The sequence below is a fragment of the Thalassophryne amazonica genome, chromosome 6, assembly GCF_902500255.1.
Source record: "Thalassophryne amazonica chromosome 6, fThaAma1.1, whole genome shotgun sequence".
Taxonomy (NCBI): Eukaryota; Metazoa; Chordata; class Actinopteri; order Batrachoidiformes; family Batrachoididae; genus Thalassophryne; species Thalassophryne amazonica.
In genome coordinates, this window is record NC_047108.1 from 75,468,287 (window position 1) to 75,493,654 (window position 25,368).

Here is a 25,368-nt window from a genome sequence, read left to right on the forward strand (position 1 = left end):
AATCTTTTTAGTCACATAGCACTACTATTATTCTGAACACTACTGTATGTGATTTTTCATGATTGGAGTGTATGCTTTATTCATGAACTTATGTAGCATTTTTCCACAAAACATGGTGGGGTGGAACATGGTTCAAAAAAAAAAAAAAAAAAAAAGTCTATTCAATTTTAGACTGTATCCACTTTCAGGAGCATATCCAGGAATTTTTATTTACTTAATTGGCAAGTTTGTGAGTTTCTTCTGAAAATAATGTAGAAATCAAAATTTTGATTTATTTTATCCATGGTATTATTTTAATTATACATATGCAAGAAGGTTGTGGGATTGCGTCCCACCTGGGGCCTTTCTGTGTGGAGTTTGCATGTTCTGTGTTTGTGTGAGTTCCCTCTGGGTGCTCTGGCTTCCTCCCACATCCAAAGACATGCAGGTTAGGTCAACTGAAAATTTTAAATTGACCATGAGTGTAAATGTGTTTAAATGTGGCCCTGCAATAAACTGACATCCTGTCCAGGGTGGACCCCGCCTCATGCCCTATGACTGCTGGGATAGACACCAGCCACTCATGACCCTTGATTAGAGTAAGCGAGTATAGAAAATGGATGGATATTGTTGAAGGTGGGCAACAAGCCTCCCATGACCCTAAACTGGAATAAGCAAACTCAGAAAAAAGATATGTGAATGTTCTCATAGGTTTGAAATATTGATTGATGTTAACATGCCTGAACAAACTGTTGCACTTTGACAGAGACATGTGTTGTACCATGTGCCACAGAAATTGGGGGAATGATGCGCAAAGTGAATTTAGTTTATTCCTTTTGAGTTACTGAATTTTTATTAGAAAGTTCTATTTGAATTGTGTTTGACTTTACTAAATTGTAATGTAACTAGTGCAAACTGGGAAAATATGCTTTTAAAAGGCATTGCAGTTGTTACAAGATTAGTTCCTTTCAGGTCACTTTTAATTTGACGATCACATAATTTATCATGTCAAGCGAATACTTAATTAAATAAAGTTTAGATAGAAATCAGTTATTCTGCAATGAATTTAAGTATTACATACTGTTGTGAAAGTGTAGGAACACGGACCCACAACAGGGGGCGCAATGAACGGACAATGGAGAAGGTAAATAACAACATTTACTTCTGTGAAACAAGCACAATTAATATAACAAACACAATTTGGGGTCGAATCCGCTGGTGTCGTGTGGGCAAGCTCGAAGGTAGGAGACGTCCGTCTCAGTCGAACCGGAACCACCCAGATCTCCTCTGCCACCGAACCCTGGAAATACTGGAACCGCCAAGTCCCGAATTCCCAGGTGGCCACTGCCTCCGCTCGTCGGATCCGGTACTGCTGGCAGGAGAGAGCAACAACACACAGGCGTGGATGACCGCACCCAGTAACGGAGAGGGGAGAAGCCGCCTCCACCTCTTGTCAAAGAACAGCAGGAAGGTGAGTACTTATCCAAACAATGAAGCTATCTGTAGTCACCAGTCCTGAAAAGGTTTAACGGGTTTAGCTGGTTATGCGATATATAAATGCAGAGAATACTACCTTAGTCTTAGGCGATATCTCGGCACTGAGGTGGAGACGCCATCCTCCTGATATACCTCTGTGCTGAGTGGAACAACTGTGTCTGGTGATGGGTGACAGCTGTCACCCAGGCTACTCCCATGATGCGGCAGCGCCCTCTGGTGCCTGGAGCCCGCACTCCAGGCAGGGCGCCCTCTGGTGGTGGTGGGCCAGCAGTACCTCCTCTTCAGCGGCCCACACAACACATACAAAGTTTTTGTTACATATTCTGCCTGCAGAATTGTAAGGAAATGCATTGAATGTGATAGAACTGGTCTTTTGAATAATTTGTAACACAAAATCAGGTAATCGTGGCACATCTGTCTGAAATAAACATGCAGGTTTCAAATAAACACCTACGGCAGTGCAAGTGATGCCTGAAAGAAAACCAGTATTTGTTGTAGAGAATGGCAAACACTACAACCCCTGGCAAAAATTATGGAATCACCGGCCTCGGAGGATGTTCATTCAGTTGTTTAATTTTGTGGAAAAAAAGCAGATCACAGACATGACACAAAACTAAAGTCATTTCAAATGGCAACTTTCTGGCTTTAAGAAACACTATAAGAAATCAAGAAAAAAAGATTGTGACAGTCAGTAACGGTTACTTTTTTAGACCAAGCAGAGGAAAAAAATATGGAATCACTCAATTCTGAGGAATAAATTATGGAATCACCCTGTAAATTTCCATCCCCCAAACTAAAACCTGCATCAAATCAGATCTGCTCGTTGACATTGACCCTATGCCATGACATTGATCCTATGTGTCTTTTTGCAAGGAACGTTTTCACAGTTTTTGCTCTATGGCAAGATGCATTATCTTGAAAAATGATTTCATCATCCCCAAACATCCTTTCAATTTTCCAAAATATCAACGTAAACTTGTGCATTTATTGATGATGTAATGACAGCCATCTCCCCAGTGCCTTTACCTGACATGCAGCCCCATATCATCAATGACTGTGGAACTTTAGATGTTCTCTTCAGGCAGTCATCTTTATAAATCTCATTAGAACGGCACCAAACAAAAGTTCCAGCATCATCACCTTGCCCAATGCAGATTTGAGATTCATCACTGAATATGACTTTCATCCAGTCATCCACAGTCCACGATTGCTTTTCCTTAGCCCATTGTAACCTTGTTTATTCTGTTTAGGTGTTAATGATGGCTTTCGTTTAGCTTTTCTGTATGTAAATCCCATTTCCTTTAGGCGGTTTCTTACAGTTCAGTCATAGACGTTGACTCCAGTTTCCTCCCATTCATTCCTCATTTGTATTGTTGTGCATTTTTGGATTTTTGAGACATATTGCTTTAAGTTTTCTGTCTTGACGCTTTGATGTCTTCCTTGGTCTACCAGTATGTTTGCCTTTAACAACCTTCCCATGTTTTTTGTATTTGGTCCTGAGTTTAGACACAGCTGACTGTGAACAACCAACATCTTTTGCAACATTGCATGATGATTTACTCTCTTTTAAGTTTGATAATCCTCTCCTTTGTTTCAATTGACATCTCTCGTGTTGGAGCCATGATTCATGTCAGTCCACTTGGTGCAATCTTGGAGTCATTTTTGATCAGGATATGTCATTCAAAGCGCATATTAAACAAATATGTAGGACTGCCTTTTTGCATTTACGCAATATCTCTAAAATCAGAAAGGTCTTGTCTCAGAGTGATGCTGAAAAACTAATTCATGCATTTATTTCCTCTAGGCTGGACTATTGTAATTCTTTATTATCAGGTTGTCCTAAAAGTTCCCTGAAAAGCCTTCAGTTAATTCAAAATGCTGCAGCTAGAGTACTGACGGGGACTAGCAGGAGAGAGCATATCTCACCCGTGTTGGCCTCTCTTCATTGGCTTCCTGTTAATTCTAGAATAGAATTTAAAATTCTTCTTCTTACTTATAAGGTTTTGAATAATCAGGTCCCATCTTATCTTAGGGACCTCGTAGTACCATATCACCCTAATAGAGCGCTTCGCTCTCAGACTGCAGGCTTACTTGTAGTTCCTAGGGTTTGTAAGAGTAGAATGGGAGGCAGAGCCTTCAGCTTTCAGGCTCCTCTCCTGTGGAACCAGCTCCCAATTCAGATCAGGGAGACAGATACCCTCTCTACTTTTAAGATTAGGCTTAAAACTTTCCTTTTCGCTAAGGCTTATAGTTAGGGCTGGATCGGGTGACCCTGGACTATCCCTTGGTTATGCTGCTTTAGACGTAGACTGTGGGGGGGTTCCCATGATGCACTGTTTCTTTCTCTTTTTGCTCTGTATGCATCACTCCGCATTTAATCATTAGTGATCGATCTCTGCCCCCCTCCACAGCATGTCTTTTTCCTGGTTCTTTCCCTCAGCCCCAACCAGTCTCAGCAGAAGACTGCCCCTCCCTGAGCCTGGTTCTGCTGGAGGTTTCTTCCTGTTAAGAGGGAGTTTTTCCTTCCCACTGTTGCCAAGTGCTTGCTCACAGGGGGTCGTTTTGACCGTTGGGGTTTTTCATAATTATTGTATGGCCTTGCCTTACAATATAAAGCGCCTTGGGGCAACTGTTTGTTGTGATTTGGCGCTATATAAAAAAAAAGTTGATTGAGTTGAGACTAATGAGCAGATCTGATATGATGCAGGTGTTAGTTTTGGGAATGAAAATTTACAGGGTGATTCCATAATTTTTTCCTCAGAATTGAGTGAGTCCATATTTTTTTCCTCTGCTTGGTCTAAAAAAGTAACCGTTACTGACTGCCACAATCTTTTTTTCTTGATTTCTTATAGTGTTTCTTAAAGCCAGAAAGTTGCCATTTGAAATGACTTTAGTTTTGTGTCATGTCTGTGATCTGCTTTTTTTCTACAAAATTAAACAACTGAATGAACATCCTCCGAGGCCGGTGATTCCATAATTTTTGCCAGGGGTTGTAGTAATCTAACTTAGTTACTTTTACAACTGAGTAATCAGTAAAGTAACTAAGTTACTTTTTCAAGGAGTAATCAGTAATCAGTAACTGGATTACTTTATCAAAGTAACTGTGGCAACACTGCATATGACACACATGGATGTTCTCAGAGGTGTCAAGTAACGAAGTACAAATACTTCGTCACTGTACTTAAGTACACTTTTTAGGTATCTATACTTTACTCCTTTACTTATTTTTCTGCCTACTTCTGACTTCTACTCATTACATTTTCACACAAGTATCTGTACTTTCTATTCCTTACATTTTTAAAACAAACAGCCTTGTTACTCTTGGCAGCTTCAGTTTATATGTATATATATATATATTTCACGTCATGTGCGCCTGTAATCAACTTTTCTGCAGCGCGGCTTTGCTTTGAACCGTGAACCAATCGAAGCAGTGGTTCGCAGATTGAAGCAATGCTTCAACCTATTGCTTCGTTTATTCTTTCTTTCGCTTAATTTTCCCCCGCTAAAACCCTAAAGAGCATACTTCTGTGAGTATTATTTACCTTTTCTATGTGTTTCTTAAAGCCAGAAAGTTGCCATTTGAAATGACTTTAGTTTTGTGTCATGTGTGTGATCTGCTTTTTTTCTACAAAATTAAACAACTGAATGAACATCCTCCAAGGCCGGTGATTCCATAATTTTTGCCAGGGGTTGTAGAAGTGGTAATACATTATAAAATATGACCTTCATCCAACCCTGCACACAACTGTTTAAACATTCAAACTGATATGTAATCAAAGCAATTTTCTTTATATCTCTTCTGATCGTATGTGATTTCTCAAATTAATTGCACTTCCAGGTTTAGTGGCATGACACTCGTGTCAGAGTGTCACATGCATGCTCTTGAGCTTAACAGGCAGCTGATTATTTTGTTGGGGGGGATACTGGTGTGTGTGCAGTGCAGCAGCGGCTGTGCAGGGTAGAGTTACCTCAGCACTGCAGCATGAGCACTTTCACAGCCCCAAACTCCCCATCTGATGCAAAAGAATTTGAACATAAGGCAACGCCTTCTGAGCTTGCATCAGAAAACAAACATTTGCAAACATGACATCATTTAACAAAAAAAAAAAAAAAAAAAAAAAAACACCCCAAGACTGCAAAACCAGTTTCACAATGAACATCTGATTGTTTTATTCAGTCGACAAAGAACACAATGCTGGATTTAAAATGATTTATTCAGCATGTATAAATATGTATTTACATGCAGCTTTCTAAGACTCTTGGATTTTTGTTGATTAAAATTAAAGACACCTCACTGGTCAGTAAAAATGTTTGCCAACATCTTAATAACAGAAAAACATTGCACATCTAATTAGTTGAAATGTGCACAGGAGACATTATTTGCAACATTTTGGTAGTAGACCTTCAGCAGTCATATGTATTGTAAATTGTGTGCAATTTAGACTGTGCAGGAGAATTTTCCATTTTTCATGCAAACATGGTTAAATTTGATGTCAAAATATAGCACCATTTATGTAAGTATAAATAAATGCTGGCATGTGCACATTATTATTATTAAACTGTTCAAGAGGTTAGTGCACTTACAGTGAGGAAAATAAGTATTTGAACACCCTGCGATTTTGCAAGTTCTCCCACTTAGAAATCATGGAGGGGTCTGAAATTTTCATCTTAGGTGCATGTCCACTGTGAGAGATATAATCTAATTTATTTGTATGTTACTGCTGCAAATAAGTATTTCAACACCTGCCAATCAGCAAAAATTCTGGCCCTCAAAGACCTGTTAGTCTTCCTCTAAAAAGTCCACCTCCACTCCACTTATTATTCCAAATTAGAAGCACCTATTTGAGGTCTTTAGCTGCATAAAGACACCTGTCCACCCCACACAATCAGTAAGACTCCAACTACTAACATGGCTAAGACCAAAGAGCTGTCCAAGGACACCAGAGACAAAATTGTAAATCTCCACAAGGCTGGAAAGGGCTACGGGGCAACTGCCAAGCAGCTTGGTGAAAAAAGATCAACTGTTGGAGCAATTATTAGAAAATGGAAGAAGCTAAACATGACTATCAATCTCCCTCGGACTGGGGCTCCATGCACCTCGTGGCGTATCAGTGATCCTAAGAAAGGTGAGGAATCAACCCAGAACTGCATGGGAGGAGCTGGTCAATGACCTGAAGAGAGCTGGCACCACTGTTTCCAAGGTTACTGTGGGTAATACACTAAGACATCATGGGTTAAAATCATGCATGGCACGGAAGGTTCCCCTGCTTAAATCACCACACGTTCAGGCCTGTCTTAAGTTTTGCCCATGACCATTTGGATGATCCAGAGGAGTCATGGGAGAAAGTTATGTGGTCATATGAGACCAATATAGAACTTTCTGGTCTTAATTCCACTTGCCATGTTTGGAGGAAGAAGAATGCTGAGTACCATCCCAAAAAACACCATCCCTACTGTGAAGCATGGGGGTGGAAGCATCATGCTTTGGGGTGTTTTTCTGCGCATGGGACAGGAAGACTGCACACATTCAATTATTATCAATGCTGACACTGATAACAGAGAAGATGACCGACTGCAATCTGCCATCCCCACAGGACCTGTACACCTTCAGGGCCCCAAGGTGAGCAAGGAAGATTGTGGCCATTCCCTCTCACCCAGGACACAAACTTTTTGTCACCCTCCCCTCTGGCAGACAGCTGAGGTCCATCAGGACTAAAACCTCAAGACACAAAAACAGCTTCTTTCCATCCGCAGCTAGACTAATAAATAATGCCAGGGACCCCTATTTACTCCCCCCCCACACACACACAGTTTCACAAGTACAGATTGGTCATCCCTGCACTGAAAGGTACTGTACGTCTACACACCAATCACATAATTTTGCACAGTCCCATTCCAATACGTTATATTTATGTATTTTATAGTGAACATAGTTTTGACTATTTGTCTCTTTTACTTCTTACAGAAGTGTTTTTTCCTTTTTCTTTTATTATTGTTGTTTATGCACCAACAACACCAGATCAAATTCCTTGTAAATGAGATTACTTGGCAATCAATTTGATTCTTATTCTGATTCTGACATCACCAGAAAAATTAACAATTCTTAAAATTGTATTTCTGCAAATCAGGTTTAGCAGTTTAAGTAAGTTAAGCCTTGAAAGTTATGTAACACATGTTTTGTCAGCCTCCATGCAGAAGACTGAAAATATTCAGTAAAAACCCAAATGGAAGCTGTTTTTACAAACAATATGAAAATAATTTTTTAAAAAATGATATAAGCTCCCATTTGTGTTCCACTAGATATAGACCAGTGTGGATGGCAAGAGTGGCTGAATAAGGACTAACCCAACTTATTGTTGTCTTAAGTAGTCTTTGATTCACAGTTTTCATTTTACAAGGTTGGTTGACAAAAATGTGTATCAGCCGTGAGGAACAAGTTATTTAACAATTACAAATGGAAAAACATCTAAACTATATACATAAATATTTACAGTGGGTCACCATGCACAGCCCAGTGTCACAATTAACCCTTTAAAACAGGGTTGGAGCTACCCCAAGCAATGGTCCAGTATTTGGAGAATTGGTTCCATCATTGAGGGAAATGACTAAGGATGAATGGGCAACACTTTTTTATTCCTCTTTTTCCCATCAGCCTCATTACTGCCAATATACAATACAATAGATGGTTAAAGTTTCAACCTGTTTTAATTTGACAGATAGTCATGCAACTTGTATCATTTCAAATGTTATGCCAGGTCCTTTTAGCTTCAAACCATACAACTCTTCCACAGTGAAAGAGAGCTGGCTTCACAACTAAGGCCAGGTCATAGCTGCTTGTAATTTAATAAAGTGGCAGACAAACTAGCAAAAAGCTAATTTATGCAGAGCAGATGTTGTAAGGGGTGAACCCTACGATGAACTCCCCAACTCCAACAAAATACATGACCTGAACAATGCCAAAGAGAGGTGCAATAACCAGTGCCCGGCAACTGGCCCCCTTGAGGAACGCTCCAGGACCCTCCTTTCTCAGGATGTTTCTGCAATGAGGAGCACGGTATACAGTCAGCATCTGAATAGCACTGGACATATTTGACATTGTTTGCATTCATTTATAATCAGATGAGTTATGATCACTCTACCTGATACAGTCCATGACTCCAGTGTAGGTTTCCTCATTAGCTCCTGTTTTAAGTGACTGTAGCCTTGTCTTGACCACTACACAATGCACACAAGTTGTTTTATTTGAACTGTTAGTAACTACTTAAATGGTTAAAAATCTCAGTGGTGTTCAGATGACTCAGAAATTACCACTTCTAAATCATCGGCCATGGTTTGTACATAGACTGAGCCACTCACCATCACAAGGAGTGACAGCCACAGCTCCAAGTGATCCAGCTACGCAGCCAGACAGGAATGACCAATAGAAAGGTACATTTGGGTCTCCAGATGAATGCCTGCCAAGCTGGTGCAGGTGTGCAAAAAGAGGGAAGTACACAACTGAGAATGGGACGTCCCTAAAAAGGTAACAGAAAGAAAAATATTACCAATATTAGTTAGTGGATGGTAGGCAACCAATGAAGAAAGAGCCAGCAAGATTAAGCCAATAAGGCTCCAATAATCAGCTGTTTGTTTGTTTGTTTTTTAAACAGTTTCTGAATCACAGGATTTGTTGAAATAACCAATAAGGTCATCTCACCTCATCAATGTTGCCCCCAATCCCTTGTACAATCCCGGGACCCCTGTGGTCATTAGGAGCTCCCTGGTAATCTGAATGGCGGACACTCGTGTGATCTGTGGTGCTGGGCTGGTGATGTAGGAACAGCTAAGAGCAGCACTGGTGCCACCCATTTTCAGAGTCATCACCATGTTAGGTATCACCCTCTGCTGGGCCACTGACAGACACAGGATCAGGATGAGAGCAAGCAAGGAACTAGTACACACGTGATTTTAAAAGTGCATAAACTCTACAAAAATAGCCTTACCAAGCCGGCCAGCATCCTGTAGCTGGATCTTTAGCATCTCCATGGGTGTTGTGACAATCGCCTGGCACATTCCTGCACAACATCCTGCAAGCATCTCCTTGAAAACGGTCAGTTTACCGCTGAAAAATCAGGCACAAATCAGAAGGAGTAACAATAAAGCATGATTAATAAATGCTGTAATTACCGTCAGCTATCTTCACTGGTACCACTCACCCATGTTTGCTCAAATGGTGGCGACAAAAGTCATTAGCAGCTAGTTTGATGGCCTTCTCAGGGGTTACGAGAGTAAGATTTACTGCAGCACCTGTAATACCAGTAGGAAGGACAATTCTCACACTGCTATTATTATATATACACAGTTTTACAAAGAGCAAAATTAGCAATAATAAACCAGTCTAAACCCCCCAAAAATCTAAATAAGCATATTTCAGATGTAACAATTTAGTCTGAAATGAAGACTATTTTATTGGTTTGTGCAGATTATCCAAACATTCAGTGTAAATGTGGACTTGGTTGTAATGCTAACAACCCAAACTGCCTTTGTTTCAATGCAGGCTGGACTGCGGAATGTTTTAAAAAATATGCATTTATCACATGTATGAAGCCCAGAATATCTTACGAGATGTCCGTGAGAATTTTTTTTTTAATGACATGTCTTTTTTGGGTTCTGATTAAATTGGTGATCTTGGCATAGACTGCATGTCACACTTGTTGGATCCACCTATTATTAATCTGGTGAGACACTCAAAGTACAGATCTAAATGCCTTCTGTCAATAATTAAGCACTATATTACTGAAATAAGACTGTCTTCTAATAAGTATGTGTTATGTTTAAGGAGACTGTTTAGTCAGAAATTGAGTATGAGGCCTGGCTTACCTCTGTACATGCCGAAGTAACCTTCAGATTTAACTGTTTTTATGAGGCAGTCTAACCTGACAAAAGAAAAGAAACATAAATCAATACAATCATATGATGTTTTGCTTGCCTCTACTGGTGGTTGGCTCTCACTGCGGTATTGTATCACTTCCTGTTCCGGAGCACAGCGGTGTTTTGCTGTATCTGTTAGCTGTTTAATCTGCGCAGTTAGATTGATCTAGTTACCTAGATAACGATTTGTTTCACAGTGTAATCTTCACGTGCCTTAACTAAAGCACTCCCTCTGCTGAATCACCTCTAAATTATTTACACATTATTCACTTTGTGTGTTTTTAGGAATCCACTAGCTTAGCGCAGCTAATAGCTCTTAGCCGGTTTAGCATGGCGGCTTCTCCTGTCTCTCCTGCACTTTTCTGCTCTGGGTGTGAAATGTTTAGTTATTCCTCGGCCTCCTTTAGCAGTAATGGTACTTGTAATAAGTGTAGCTTATTCATAGCTTTGGAGGCCAGGCTGGGCGAATTGGAGACTCGGCTCCGCACCGTGGAAAATTCTACAGCTAGCCTGGCCCCTGTAGTCGGTGCGGACCAAGGTAGCTTAGCCACCGTTAGTTTCCCTCTGGCAGATCCCGAGCAGCCGGGAAAGCAGGTCGACTGGGTGACTGTGAGGAGGAAGCGTAGTCCTAAACAGAAGCCCCGTGTACACCGCCAACCTGTTCACATTTCTAACCGTTTTTCCCCACTCGACGACACACCCGCCGAGGATAAACTCTGGTTATTGGCGACTCTGTTTTGAGAAATGTGAAGTTAGCAACACCAGCAACCATAGTCAGTTGTCTTCCAGGGGCCAGAGCAGGCAACATTGAAGGAAATTTGAAACTGCTGGCTAAGGCTAAGCGTAAATTTGGTAAGATTGTAATTCACGTTGGCAGTAATGACACTCGGTTACGCCAATCGGAGGTCACTAAAATTAACATTAAATCAGTGTGTAACTTTGCAAAAACAATGTCGGACTCTGTAGTTTTCTCTGGGCCCCTACCCAATCGGACCGGGAGTGACATGGTTAGCCGCATTTTCTCCTTGAATTGCTGGCTGTCTGAGTGGTGTCCAAAAAATGAGGTGGGCTTCATAGATAATTGGCAAAGCTTCTGGGGAAAACCTGGTCTTGTTAGGAGAGACGGCATCCATCCCACTTTGGATGGAGCAGCTCTCATTTCTAGAAATCTGGCCAATTTTCTTAAATCCTCCAAACCGTGACTATCCAGGGTTGGGACCAGGAAGCAGAGTTGTAGTCTTACACACCTCTCTGCAGCTTCTCTCCCCCTGCCATCCCCTCATTACCCCATCCCTGTAGAGATGGTGCCTGCTCCCAGACCACCAATAACCAGCAAAAATCTATTTAAGCATAAAAATTCAAAAAGAAAAAATAATATAGCACCTTCAACTGCACCACAGACTAAAACAGTTAAATGTGGACTATTAAACATTAGGTCTCTCTCTTCTAAGTCCCTGTTAGTAAATGATATAATAATTGATCAACATATTGATTTATTCTGCCTTACAGAAACTTGGTTACAGCAGGATGAATATGTTAGTTTAAATGAGTCAACACCCCCGAGTCACACTAACTGCCAGAATGCTCGTAGCACGGGCCGAGGCGGAGGATTAGCAGCAATCTTCCATTCCAGCTTATTAATTAATCAAAAACCCAGACAGAGCTTTAATTCATTTGAAAGCTTGACTCTTAGTCTTGTCCATCCAAATTGGAAGTCCCAAAAACCAGTTTTATTTGTTATTATCTATCGTCCACCTGGTCGTTACTGTGAGTTTCTCTGTGAATTTTCAGACCTTTTGTCTGACTTAGTGCTTAGCTCAGATAAGATAATTATAGTGGGCGATTTTAACATCCACACAGATGCTGAGAATGACAGCCTCAACACTGCATTTAATCTATTATTAGACTCAATTGGCTTTGCTCAAAATGTAAATGAGTCCACCCACCACTTTAATCATATCTTAGATCTTGTTCTGACTTATGGTATGGAAATTGAAGACTTAACAGTATTCCCTGAAAACTCCCTTCTGTCTGATCATTTCTTAATAACATTTACATTTACTCTGATGGACTACCCAGCAGTGGGGAATAAGTTTCATTACACTAGAAGTCTTTCAGAAAGCGCTGTAACTAGGTTTAAGGATATGATTCCTTCTTTATGTTCTCTAATGCCATATACCAACACAGTGCAGAGTAGCTACCTAAACTCTGTAAGTGAGATAGAGTATCTCGTCAATAGTTTTACATCCTCATTGAAGACAACTTTGGATGCTGTAGCTCCTCTGAAAAAGAGAGCTTTAAATCAGAAGTGCCTGACTCCATGGTATAACTCACAAACTCACAGCTTAAAGCAGATAACCCATAAGTTGGAGAGGAAATGGCGTCTCACTAATTTAGAAGATCTTCACTTAGCCTGGAAAAAGAGTCTGTTGCTCTATAAAAAAGCCCTCCGTAAAGCTAGGACATCTTACTACTCATCACTAATTGAAGAAAATAAGAACAACCCCGGGTTTCTTTTCAGCACTGTAGCCAGGCTGACAAAGAGTGAGAGCCTGCTTTTAAACTCAGATAAAACTGAAGTTATTGTACTTGGCCCCACAAATCTTACAAACATGGTGTCTAACCAGATCCTTACTCTGGATGGCATTACCCTGACCTCTAGTAATACTGTGAGAAATCTTGGAGTCATTTTTGATCAGGATATGTCATTCAATGCGCATATTAAACAAATATGTAGGACTGCTTTTTTGCATTTACGCAATATCTCTAAAATTAGAAAGGTCTTGTCTCAGAGTGATGCTGAAAAACTAATTCATGCATTTATTTCCTCTAGGCTGGACTATTGTAATTCATTATTATCAGGTTGTCCTAAAAGTTCCCTGAAAAGCCTTCAGTTAATTCAAAATGCTGCAGCTAGAGTACTGATGGGGACTAGAAGGAGAGAGCATATTTCACCCATATTGGCCTCTCTTCATTGGCTTCCTGTTAATTCTAGAATAGAATTTAAAATTCTTCTTCTTACTTATAAGGTTTTGAATAATCAGGTCCCATCTTATCTTAGGGACCTCATAGTACCATATCACCCCAATAGAGCGCTTCGCTCTCAGACTGAAGGCTTACTTGTAGTTCCTAGGGTTTGTAAGAGTAGAATGGGAGGCAGAGCCTTCAGCTTTCAGGCTCCTCTCCTGTGGAACCAACTCCCAATTCAGATCAGGGAGACAGAGACCCTCTCTACTTTTAAGATTAGGCTTAAAACTTTCCTTTTTGCTAAAGCTTATAGTTAGGGCTGGATCAGGTGACCCTGAACCATCCCTTAGTTATGTTGCTATAGACTTAGACTGCTGGGGGGTTCCCATGATGCACTGAGTGTTTCTTTCTCTTTTTGCTCTGTATGCACCACTCTGCATTTAATCATTAGTGATTGATCTCTGCTCCCCTCCACAGCATGTGTTTTTCCTGGTTCTCTCCCTCAGCCCCAACCAGTCCCAGCAGAAGACTGCCCCTCTCTGAGCCTGGTTCTGCTGGAGGTTTCTTCCTGTTAAAAGGGAGTTTTTCCTTCCCACTGTCGCCAAGTGCTTGCTCACAGGGGGTCGTTTTGACCGTTTGGGTTTTTACGTAATTATTGTATGGCCTTGCCTTACAATATAAAGCGCCTTGGGGCAACTGTTTGTTGTGATTTGGCGCTATATAAATAAAATTGATTGATTGATGTTTGGGAATGTAATCGGGATCTGGAAGTTTGTCCCGTTCCTACAATGAGCCTTCACACAATGAAGAAGCCATCAAATGATTCTATGTTTTTTATAAAATACAGTGACAGAGGTGAGTTTTTCAGACTTGACAGGTCACGTCAGGACTGGTTCTGTACATCGTTGCATCCACACCACGAAGGATCCAGCCTTGGAAGCATGCTTCTTCACTGTAGGTGATGTTCTCTCACAATGCAAGTGGTATACGAGGTCTATTAGAAAAGTATCCGACCTTATTATTTTTTTTAAAAACCATATGGATTTGAATCACGTGTGATTACATCAGCCAAGCTTGAACCCTCGTGGGCATGCAAGAGTTTTTTCACGCCTGTCGGTGACGTCATTCGCCTGTGAGCACACCTTGGGGGAGGAGTGGTCCAGCCCCATCGTCGGAATTCCTTTGTCTGAGAAGTTGCTGAGAGACTGGCGCTGTGCTTCATCAAAATTTTTTCGAAAACTGTGAGGCACATCCAAGTGGACACCATTCGACAAATTAAGCTGGTTTTCGGTGAAAATTGTAACGGCTGATGAGAGATTTTGGATTGTTTCTATCGCTGTAAGGACTTCCCATGGAGCGGGACATCGTGCAGCACTCCGAGGCGACGTCGTCATCCTGTTTCAAGCTGAAAACCTCCAGATTTAAGCCTCTGTTGACCCAGGACGTCGTGAGAGAACAGAGAACTTTCAGAAGAGGTCGGAATCAGCAGTTTATCCGGACATTCCACTGTTAAAGATTTTTTTTAATGAAAGACGTGCGGATGGATTGGCGTGTCGGCTCACAGCCGGCGCGGCGCACCCGCCACAGGAAAAGCACCTCCGTTGGAAGCCTTAAGGACAAGTTGGAACATGCCCTGCTGTTAAACAATTTCTCAGATACTCACTCAACTGAAAGCCACCAAAAGCCACCTGGATTTTACAAATGGTTATCAACACGGAGGTGTTTTTCCTGTGGCGGGCGCACCGCGCCGGCTGTGAGCCGACGCTCCAATCCGTCCGCACGTCTTTCATTAAAAAAATCTCCTTTAACAGTGGACTGTCCGGATAAACTGCTGATTCCGACCTCTTCTGAAAGTTCTGTTCTCTCACAACGTCCTGGGCCAACAGAGGCTTAAATTTGGAGGTTTTCAGCTTGAAACAGGATGACGACATCGCCTCGGAGCACTGCACGACGTCCCGCTCCGTGGGAAGTCCTTACAGCAATAGAAACAATCCAAAATCTCTCATCAGCCATTAAAATTTTCACCGAAAACCAGCTTAATTTCTCGAATGGTATCCACTCGGATGTGCCTCACAGTTTTCGAAAAAATTTTGATGAAGCACAGCGCCAGTCTCTCAGTAACTTCTCAGACAATGAAAATCCGACGAGGGGGCTGGACCACTCCTCCCACAAGGCGTGCTCACAGGCGAATGACGTCACCGACAGGTGTGGAAAAACTCACGCATGCGCACGAAGGTTCAAGCTTGGCTGACATAAAAACATATGAATCAAATCCATATAGTTTTTTTAAAAAAATAAAATGGTCGGTTTCTTTTCTAATAGACCTTGTAAAGTCATTCCATCAATACCCAAAAGCTCCTCCAAAGAGACCTAGTTCCAAAGAGACCAAGTACCAAAGACACACAGTTGTTGCCTTAGGTCACTGGTTAGTGTTCACAGTAAGACAGGAAGCACCAGGAACCTAATGACCTGGACCATCAGCATCACCAGACACCTCTGGGCTTGGACTTCGTGACTTCACAATTTCTTAAAGGGGTTCTCAAGCTCACAGGCTGAGGACCCAGAGACATGAATGACAGTGTAAAGATATGAAAGTGAATCTCATGAAATGTTCCACACATTTACAATATACAAATTCACTTCACATAGCCAAGTCCATGATATCACTGAAAGCCTGGATCTTCATTTTGATCCCGGACAAGTATAAATTCAGAAGCTCCAACTCCTCGCTCAAGTGTCAAAATCAGCACATCCTCTGAATGTGCAAAGATCACATTCTTGTCCACAAAATCTAGGACTGCCAATAAAGATGCATGAGCTGATGGACTCCACAACCCTGTGACTTCATCCCATTTGAATTCTGGCATTCATCAGAGATGTGTTCTGGCTGCAACACTGTGTGATGATGGAGTCAAAATTAACACTTTAAGTAACATGTTCTCCTTCCTGATGGTCAGAGACCACTTTATAAAGGATCCACTTACTGTCACAGCATCACCAAATCTCCAGGAAGTAGCACAGAAGTGTGTATGTTGACAATTTTGTATGTGTGTGTGTTTATAGCTTATCCTGTTCTTTTCTTGTTCGTGTAGAGCAAATGCAATTGATTCATTGAGTCATGAAATGTACATCATAAATAAAATTGTCTTGCAGAGTGAGAAAACATTTGTGGAATTATGTGCATTTCAATAACTATACAGTTTCCATTAAAGAGAAAGAGTTACTATTTTGGTCTTACATGTTCTTGTAGAGTTGCTGCCCGCTGCGTTGGTTCTGCAGGCGTGTCTTGGCCAGGTCGATTGGGAACACACAAGTGACTCCTACTATACCTGCAATCCCTCCATTGATCAGTTTGGCTGGGAGGCTGTGCGAGTCCAAACAGACATGGGCATAAATGGTGGCATTTTTCAATTCACTCAAAAAGTGAAAACTACTCTCTAAAAATGCCACTAAAGCTGCAGAAAAGTTTGCATTGTTGAACTACAAGACAGTATCAGTGACAACCTCAAAAAGCAAATTCTAAAGACACAGTTTGAGTCATTGCATCAACTCACAATATGCACTGACTACCTCAACAGAGGAAATCCTGTTGTACATATGACGGATTATCCATTATATAATGCCTGAATAGATCCTTGTCATTTGATTGGTGGTTTGTATGTGACGTGATATTGATCATTCATCCCACTTTTTTTTTTACTTTTTTACTGTGCTCCAACGCCTAAGGAAGACCTCTAACGGTCGAAACATCGCGACGGAGCACTTTTATCTGCTAACTTTCATCAGCGTTGGCAAGCTAACTAGCTTGCTAACGCTTTCGTTTTTTATTTATTTATTTATTTATTTATTTATTTTTTTTTTTTTTTAGCACTGTTGTCGTGCGTTGCCTGTGCTGCTTCATGGCCTGTTTGGTGCCTTGATTGGGGCACTCCTTCTGCTGAATCACCTTTAAATTATTTACACATTATTCACTTTGTGTGTTTTTAGGAATCCGCTAGGTTGCGTAGCTACTAGCTCTTAGCCGATTTAGCATGGCGGCTTCTCCTGTCTCTCCCGCACTTTTCTGCTCTGGGTGTGAAATGTTTAGTTATTCCTCGGCCTCCTTTAGCAGTAACGGTACTTGTAATAAGTGCAGCTTATTCGTAGCTTTGGAGGCCAGGCTGGGTGAATTGGAGACTCGGCTCCGCACCGTGGAAAATTCTACAGCTAGCCGGGCCCCTGTAGTCGGTGCGGACCAAGGTAGCTTAGCCGCCGTTAGTTTCCCTCTGGCAGATCCCGGGCAGTCGGGAAAGCAGGCTGACTGGGTGACTGTGAGGAGGAAGCGTAGCCCTAAACAGAAGCCCCGTGTACACCGTCAACCCGTTCACATCTCTAACCGTTTTTCCCCACTCGACGATACACTCGCCGAGGATCAAACTCTGGTTATTGGCGACTCTGTTTTGAGAAATGTGAAGTTAGCGACACCAGCAACCATTGTCAATTGTCTTCCGGGGGCCAGAGCAGGCGACATCGAAGGACATTTGAAATTGCTGGCTAAGGCTAAGCGTAAATTTGGTAAGATTGTAATTCACGTCGGCAGTAATGACACTCGGTTACGCCAATCGGAGGTCACTAAAATTAACATTAAATCGGTGTGTAACTTTGCAAAAACAATGTCGGACTCTGTTGTTTTCTCTGGGCCCCTCCCCAATCGGACCGGGAGTGACATGTTTAGCCGCATGTTCTCCTTGAATTGCTGGCTGTCTGAGTGGTGTCCAAAAAATGAGGTGGGCTTCATTGATAATTCAATCAATCAATCAACTTTTTTCTTATATAGCGCCAAATCACAACAAACAGTTGCCCCAAGGCGCTTGGCAAAGCTTCTGTGGAAAACCTGGTCTTGTTAGGAGAGACGGCATCCATCCCACTTTAGATGGAGCAGTTCTCATTTCTAGAAATCTGGCCAATTTTCTTGGATCCTCCAAACTGTGACTGTCCAGCGTTGGGACCAGGAGGCAGAGCTGTGGTCTTATACACCTCTCTGCAGCTTCTCTCCCCCTGCCATCCCCTCATTACCCCATCCCCGTAGAGACGGTGCCTGCTCCCAGACCACCAATAACCAGCAAAAATCTATTTAAGCATAAAAATTCAAAAAGAAAAAATAATATAGCACCTTCAATTGCACCACAGACTAAAACAGTTAAATGTGGTCTATTAAACATTAGGTCTCTCTCTTCTAAGTCCCTGTTGGTAAATGATATAATAATTGATCAACGTATTGATTTATTCTGCCTAACAGAAACCTGGTTACAGCAGGATGAATATGTTAGTTTAAATGAGTCAACACCCCCGAGTCACACTAACTGTCAGAATGCTCGTAGCACGGGCCGAGGCGGAGGATTAGCAGCAATCTTCCATTCCAGCTTATTAATTAATCAAAAACCTAGACAGAGCTTTAATTAATTTGAAAGCTTGTCTCTTAGTCTTGTCCATCCAAATTGGAAGTCCCAAAAACCAGTTTTATTTGTTATTATCTATCGTCCACCTGGTCGTTACTGTGAGTTTCTCTGTGAATTTTCAGACCTTTTGTCTGACTTAGTGCTTAGCTCAGATAAGATAATTATAGTGGGCGATTTTAATATCCACACAGATGCTGAGAATGACAGCCTCAACACTGCATTTAATCTATTATTAGACTCTATCGGCTTTGCTCAAAAAGTAAATGAGTCCACCCACCACTTTAATCATATCTTAGATCTTGTTCTGACTTATGGTATGGAAATAGAAGATTTAACAGTATTCCCTGAAAACTCCCTTCTGTCTGATCATTTTTTAATAACATTTACATTTACCCTGATGGACTACCCTGCAGTGGGGAATAAGTTTCATTACACTAGAAGTCTTTCAGAAAGCGCTGTAACTAGGTTTAAGGATATGATTCCTTCGTTATGTTCTCTAATGTCATATACCAACACAGAGCAGAGTAGCTACCTAAACTCTGTAAGGGAGTTAGAGTATCTCGTCAATAGTTTTACATCCTCTTTGAAGACAACTTTGGATGCTGTAGCTCCTCTGAAAAAGAGAGCTTTAAATCAGAAGTGTCTGACTCCGTGGTATAACTCACAAACTCGTAGCTTAAAGCAGATAACCCGTAAGTTGGAGAGGAAATGGCGTCTCACTAACTTAGAAGATCTTCACTTAGCCTGGAAAAAGAGTTTGTTGCTCTATAAAAAAGCCCTCCGTAAAGCTAGGACATCTTTCTACTCATCACTAATTGAAGAAAATAAGAATAACCTCAGGTTTCTTTTCAGCACTGTAGCTAGGATGACAAAGAGTCAGAGCTCTATTGAGCTGAGTATTCCATTAACTTTAACTAGTAATGACTTCATGACTTTCTTTGCTAACAAAATTTTGACTATTAGAGAAAAAATTACTCATAACCATCCCAAAGATGTATCGTTATCTTTGGCTGCTTTCAGTGATGCCGGTATTTGGTTAGACTCTTTCTCTCCGGTTGTTCTGTCTGAGTTATTTTCATTGGTTGCTTCGTCCAAACCATCGGCATGTTTATTGGACCCCATTCCTGACAGGCTGCTCAAGGAAGTCCTACCATTATTTAATGCTTCAATCTTAAATATGATCAATCTATCTTTGTTAGTTGGTTATGTACCACAGGCCTTTAAGGTGGCAGTAATTAAACCATTACTTAAAAAGCCATCACTTGACCCAGCTATCTTAGCTAATTATAGGCCAATTTCCAACCTTCCTTTTCTCTCAAAGATTCTTGAGAGGGTAGTTGTAAAACAGTTAACTGATCACCTGCAGAGGAATGGTCTATTTGAAGAGTTTCAGTCAGGTTTTAGAATTCATCATAGTACAGAAACAGCATTAGTGAAAGTTACAAATGATCTTCTTATGGCTTCGGACAGTGGACTTATCTCTGTGCTTGTTCTGTTGGACCTCAGTGCTGCTTTTGATACTGTTGACCATAAAATTTTATTACAGAGATTAGAGCATGTCATAGGTATTAAAGGCACTGCGCTGCGGTGGTTTGAATCATATTTGTCTAATAGATTACAGTTTGTTCATGTAAATGGGGAATCTTCTTCACAGACTAAAGTTAATTATGGAGTTCCACAAGGTTCTGTGCTAGGACCAATTTTATTCACTTTATACATGCTTCCCTTAGGCAGTATTATTAGACGGTATTGCTTAAATTTTCATTGTTACGCAGATGATACCCAGCTTTATCTATCCATGAAGCCAGAGGATACACACCAATTAGCTAAACTGCAGGATTGTCTTACAGACATAAAGACATGGATGACCTCTAATTTCCTGCTTTTAAACTCAGATAAAACTGAAGTTATTGTACTTGGCCCCACAAATCTTAGAAGCATGGTGTCTAACCAGATTGTTACTCTGGATGGCATTTCCCTGATCTCTAGTAATACTGTGAGAAATCTTGTGTCATTTTTGATCAGGATATGTCATTCAAAGCGCATATTAAACAAATATGTAGGACTGCCTTTTTGCATTTACGCAATATCTCTAAAATCAGAAAGGTCTTGTCTCAGAGTGATGCTGAAAAACTAATTCATGCATTTATTTCCTCTAGGCTGGACTATTGTAATTCATTATTATCAGGTTGTCCTAAAAGTTCCCTAAAAAGCCTTCAGTTGGTTCAGAATGCTGCAGCTAGAGTACTGACGGGGATTAGCAGGAGAGAGCATATCTCACCCGTGTTGGCCTCTCTTCATTGGCTTCTTGCTAATTCTAGAATAGAATTTAAAATTCTTCTTCTTACTTATAAGGTTTTGAATAATCAGGTCCCATCTTATCTTAGGGACCTCGTAGTACCATATTACCCCATTAGAGCGCTTCGCTCTCAGACTGCATGCTTACTTGTAGTTCCTAGGGTTTGTAAGAGTAGAATGGGAGGCAGAGCCTTCAGCTTTCAGGCTCCTCTCCTGTGGAACCAGCTCCCAATTCAGATCAGGGAGACAGATACCCTCTCTACTTTTAAGATTAGGCTTAAAACTTTCCTTTTCGCTAAGGCTTATAGTTAGGGCTGGATCGGGTGACCCTGGACCATCCCTTGGTTATGCTGCTTTAGACGTAGATTGTGGGCAGGGTTACCATGATGCACTGTTTCTTTCTCTTTTTGCTCCGTATGCATCACTCTGCATTTAATCATTAGTGATCGATCTCTGCCCCCCTTCACGGCATGTCTTTTTCCTGGTTTTTTCCCTCAGCCCCAACCAGTCTCAGCAGAAGACTGCCCCTCCCTGAGCCTGGTTCTGCTGGAGGTTTCTTCCTGTTAAAAAGGAGTTTTTCCTTCCCACTGTTGCCAAGTGCTTGCTCATAGGGGGTCGTTTTGACCGTTGGGGTTTTTCATAATTATTGTATGGCCTTGCCTTACAATATGGAGCGCCTTGGGGCAACTGTTTGTTGTGATTTGGCGCTATATAAGAAAAAAGTTGATGGTTGATTGATTGACTTGTCATTGTTCTCCATTTAGTGTGCAATTTTGGTTCCATATGATTTGTACCATTGCACACTGTGCACAAGAATGGCGGCAGCACTTTAGCAGCTTACTGATAGTCGCTGCTCATTATTCTAACACAAGAAAGAGCAAATCCAGTACTCTGTAAACTGTCTGGAGGCATTTGCAATATTCGCCTACATATCCAGCTAAAGTAGAAGCACTGTTGGATGAAGAACTCGACAAATTTCTGTTGCAAATTTTCGATTGAGAAAAGCAGAAGTAGTACACGAAGACGTCAGTGCACGGCATCAGCTACAGACTACATCATTAGGATTGTTTTTGAACTACAACCCCTGGCAAAAATTATGGAATCACCGGCCTCGGAGGATGTTCATTCAGTTGTTTAATTTTGTAGAAAAAAAGCAGATCACAGACATGACACAAAACTAAAGTCATGTCAAATGGCAACTTTCTGGCTTTAAGAAACACTATAAGAAATCAAGAAAAAAAGATTGTGGCAATCAGTAACGGTTACTTTTTTAGACCAAGCAGAGGGAAAACAAATATGGAATCACTCAATTCTGAGGAAAAAATTATGGAATCACCCTGTACATTTTCATCCCCAAAACTAACACCTGCATCATATCAGATCTGCTCATTAGTCTGCATCTAAAAAGGAGTGAACACACCTTGGAGAGCTGTTGCACCAAGTGGACTGACATGAATCATGGCTCCAACATGAGAGATGTCAATTGAAACAAAGGAGAGGATTATCAAACTCTTAAAGAGAGTAAATCATCACGCAATGTTGCAAAAGATGTTGGTTGTTCACAGTCAGCTGTGTCTAAACTCTGGACCAAATACAAACAACATGGGAAGGTTGTTAAAGGCAAACATACTGGTAGACCAAGGAAGACATCAAAGCGTCAAGACAGAAAACTTAAAGCAATATGTCTCAAAAATCGAAAAATGTACAACAAAACAAATGAGGAACGAATGGGAGGAAACTGGAGTCAACGTCTGTGACCGATCTGTAAGAAACCGCCTAAAGGAAATGGGATTTACATACAGAAAAGCTAAACGAAAGGCATCATTAACACCTAAACAGAAAAAAACAAGGTTACAATGGGCTAAGGAAAAGCAATCGTGGACTGTGGATGACTGGATGAAAGTCATATTCAGTGATGAATCTCGAATCTGCATTGGGCAAGGTGATGATGCTGGAACGTTTGTTTGGTGCCTTTCCAATGAGATTTATAAAGATGACTGCCTGAAGAGAACATGTAAATTTCCACAGTCATTGATGATATGGGGCTGCATGTCAGGTAAAGGCACTGGGGAGATGGCTGCCATTACATCATCAATAAATGCACAAGTTTATGTTAATATTTTGGACAATTGAAAGGATGTTTGGGGATGATGAAATCATTTTTCAAGATGATAATGCATCTTGCCATAGAGCAAAAACTACAAAAACATTCCTTGCAAAAAGACACATAGGGTCAATGTCATGGCATAGGGTCAGTGTCAATGAGCAGATCTGATTTGATGCAGGTGTTAATTTGGGGGATGAAAATTTACAGGGTGATTCCATAATTTTTTCCTCAGAATTGAGTGATTCAATATTTTTTTACTCTGCTTGGTCTAAAATCTTTTTTTCTTGATTTCTTATAGTGTTTCTTAAAGCCAGAAAGTTTCCATTTGAAATGACTTTAGTTTTGTGTCATGTCTGTGATCTGCTTTTTTTCTACAAAATTAAGCAACTGAATGAACATCCTCTGAGGCCGGTGATTCCATAATTTTTGCCAGGGGTTGTATATGACTGTTTTTGCAAACTGACTGAGATCAATTTTGGATTGGATTGAACTGCTGTTTAAAGTTCGTGTTGGGCTGTTTGGAACCTCTTGACGTCAAAGGACCAATCCCTTTTCTCTTGTTTATAAATTAATAAAATTTCAAATTCTTAGTTGTTATATAAAACAAATAATGATTTTTTTTTTTTTTTCATTTGTTCAATGGCACAAACATTTCATTCGGTGAAACCATTGCACTCACAAACATTCATTATTTATATATTATTTATTTATTATGTATGTATTATTTATGAAATATACAGCACAAACATTACCACTGAAGAACACATGGCAACCTGTCACACAATACACAGTATTTAAACCACACAAAATGCAATATTTGGATATTAAAAAGAGAAGAGTTTAATACCTTATCTGCTGTTGCTGGGACATGTTCTTGGTGGTATTTAGTGCAATAGTTGGTCAGCACAATGGGGTAGGCCCCAGAGAAAAGCAGGCTGAGTCCTTGAGGAGACACTGAGCAAGGCAAGAGGAGAAAGAAGCACCAGGATATATAAAGGCACTCTGAGCAGATGCAATGAAAAGTTAGACTTTGCTCTCCACCCATTGCACTGTCTGCCAACAAATGAAGCGTGGATCAGCCAGATCCCAAAATCATGTCATCAGACCACAAACCAAACAGCTTCTATAAATACACACACACACACACATACACACATATATATATATATATATATATATATATATATATATAATATATATATATATATATATATATATATATATATATATATATATATGATTCAAATCCATATAGTTTTTGAAAAAAATAAAAAGGTCCGTTACTTTTCTCACAGACCTCGTATTTTCATATTGATTATCATTAAAGTTGGAATTCATCACACTTTTCTTTCATTTGTGAATATTTGTCAAGTTTTCATAATTTTTAATGCTTTCATGCTTCCCACTCGGGAACTTTCTGTGTGGAGTTTGTATGTTCTCCCCATGTTTTCATGTGTTCCCTTAGTATTGCTATTGTGCAAATGTTTTAGGCATGCACATGTTCAGGCTTGCCTCACCTTGACTAAACATATGCTTTCATGGTCCTGCACATGTTGTCTGTGAAGGAATAAGAGTGCAGCAGCAACATGGAATAAGAAGCTGTAGTGAGTGACCTGAAGGAAACATTGCATCAGTTTCGCATCTGCTAGACAATTTTTCTTTCTGAATGGAATATGTTGTAATAACCAGCTCTGCAAAGAAACTGTTTGCTTTGGCTTCGAATTAAGTTAAAATGACATCAGCTTTTGCATGTGCCATCATGTACTTTTCATTAATCCTTTTGGATTGAATGTTGCCAAGGAAAACAGTATTTAACAATTTTCACTGCTCCTGTAGCATGTGTGCAACCCCTGGCAAAAATTATGGAATCACCGGCCTCGGAGGATGTTCATTCAGTTGTTTAATTTTGTAGAAAAAAAAAGCAGATCACAGACATGACACAAAACTAAAGTAATTTCAAATGGAAACTTTCTGGCTTTAAGAAACACTATAAGAAATCAGGAAAAAAAATTGTGGCAGTCAGTAACAGTTACTTTTTTAGACCAAGCAGAGGGAAAAAAATATGGACTCACTCAATTCTGAGGAATAAAATATGGAATCACCCTGTAAATTTTCATCCCCAAAACTAACGCCTGCATCAAATCAGATCTGCTCATTAGTCTGCATCTAAAA

The 25,368-nt window shown here is 40.6% G+C and overlaps 1 protein-coding gene across 1 annotated transcript; it reads right to left on the minus strand.

Moving 5' to 3' along the window:
- Nucleotides 1-8,092: 8,092 nt before the first annotated feature.
- Nucleotides 8,093-24,186, minus strand: LOC117511663 (mitochondrial glutamate carrier 1-like). Its single transcript, XM_034171600.1, has 9 exons — nt 24,044-24,186; nt 16,592-16,717; nt 10,336-10,391; nt 9,672-9,762; nt 9,459-9,577; nt 9,173-9,368; nt 8,833-8,990; nt 8,616-8,691; nt 8,093-8,513 (listed from the first exon to the last, which is right to left on the minus strand). Exons 1-9 carry the CDS (start codon nt 24,064-24,066, stop codon nt 8,354-8,356), a joined length of 1,005 nt encoding a protein of 334 aa, XP_034027491.1. The 5' UTR covers nt 24,067-24,186; the 3' UTR covers nt 8,093-8,353.
- Nucleotides 24,187-25,368: the final 1,182 nt, after the last annotated feature.

Bases quoted from the DNA above. Each gene is read 5' to 3' on its own strand.
- LOC117511663 (XM_034171600.1), bottom strand. From the start codon at position 24,066: ATGTCCCAGCAACAGCAGATAAG. The intron at 10,392-16,591 runs GTAAGACCAAAA...TTCTTTTGTCAG, and splicing joins CAGCAACTCTACAAGAACAT to GTTAGACTGCCTCATAAAAA. The intron at 9,763-10,335 runs GTAAGCCAGGCC...CTGGTATTACAG, and splicing joins TTACTTCGGCATGTACAGAG to GTGCTGCAGTAAATCTTACT.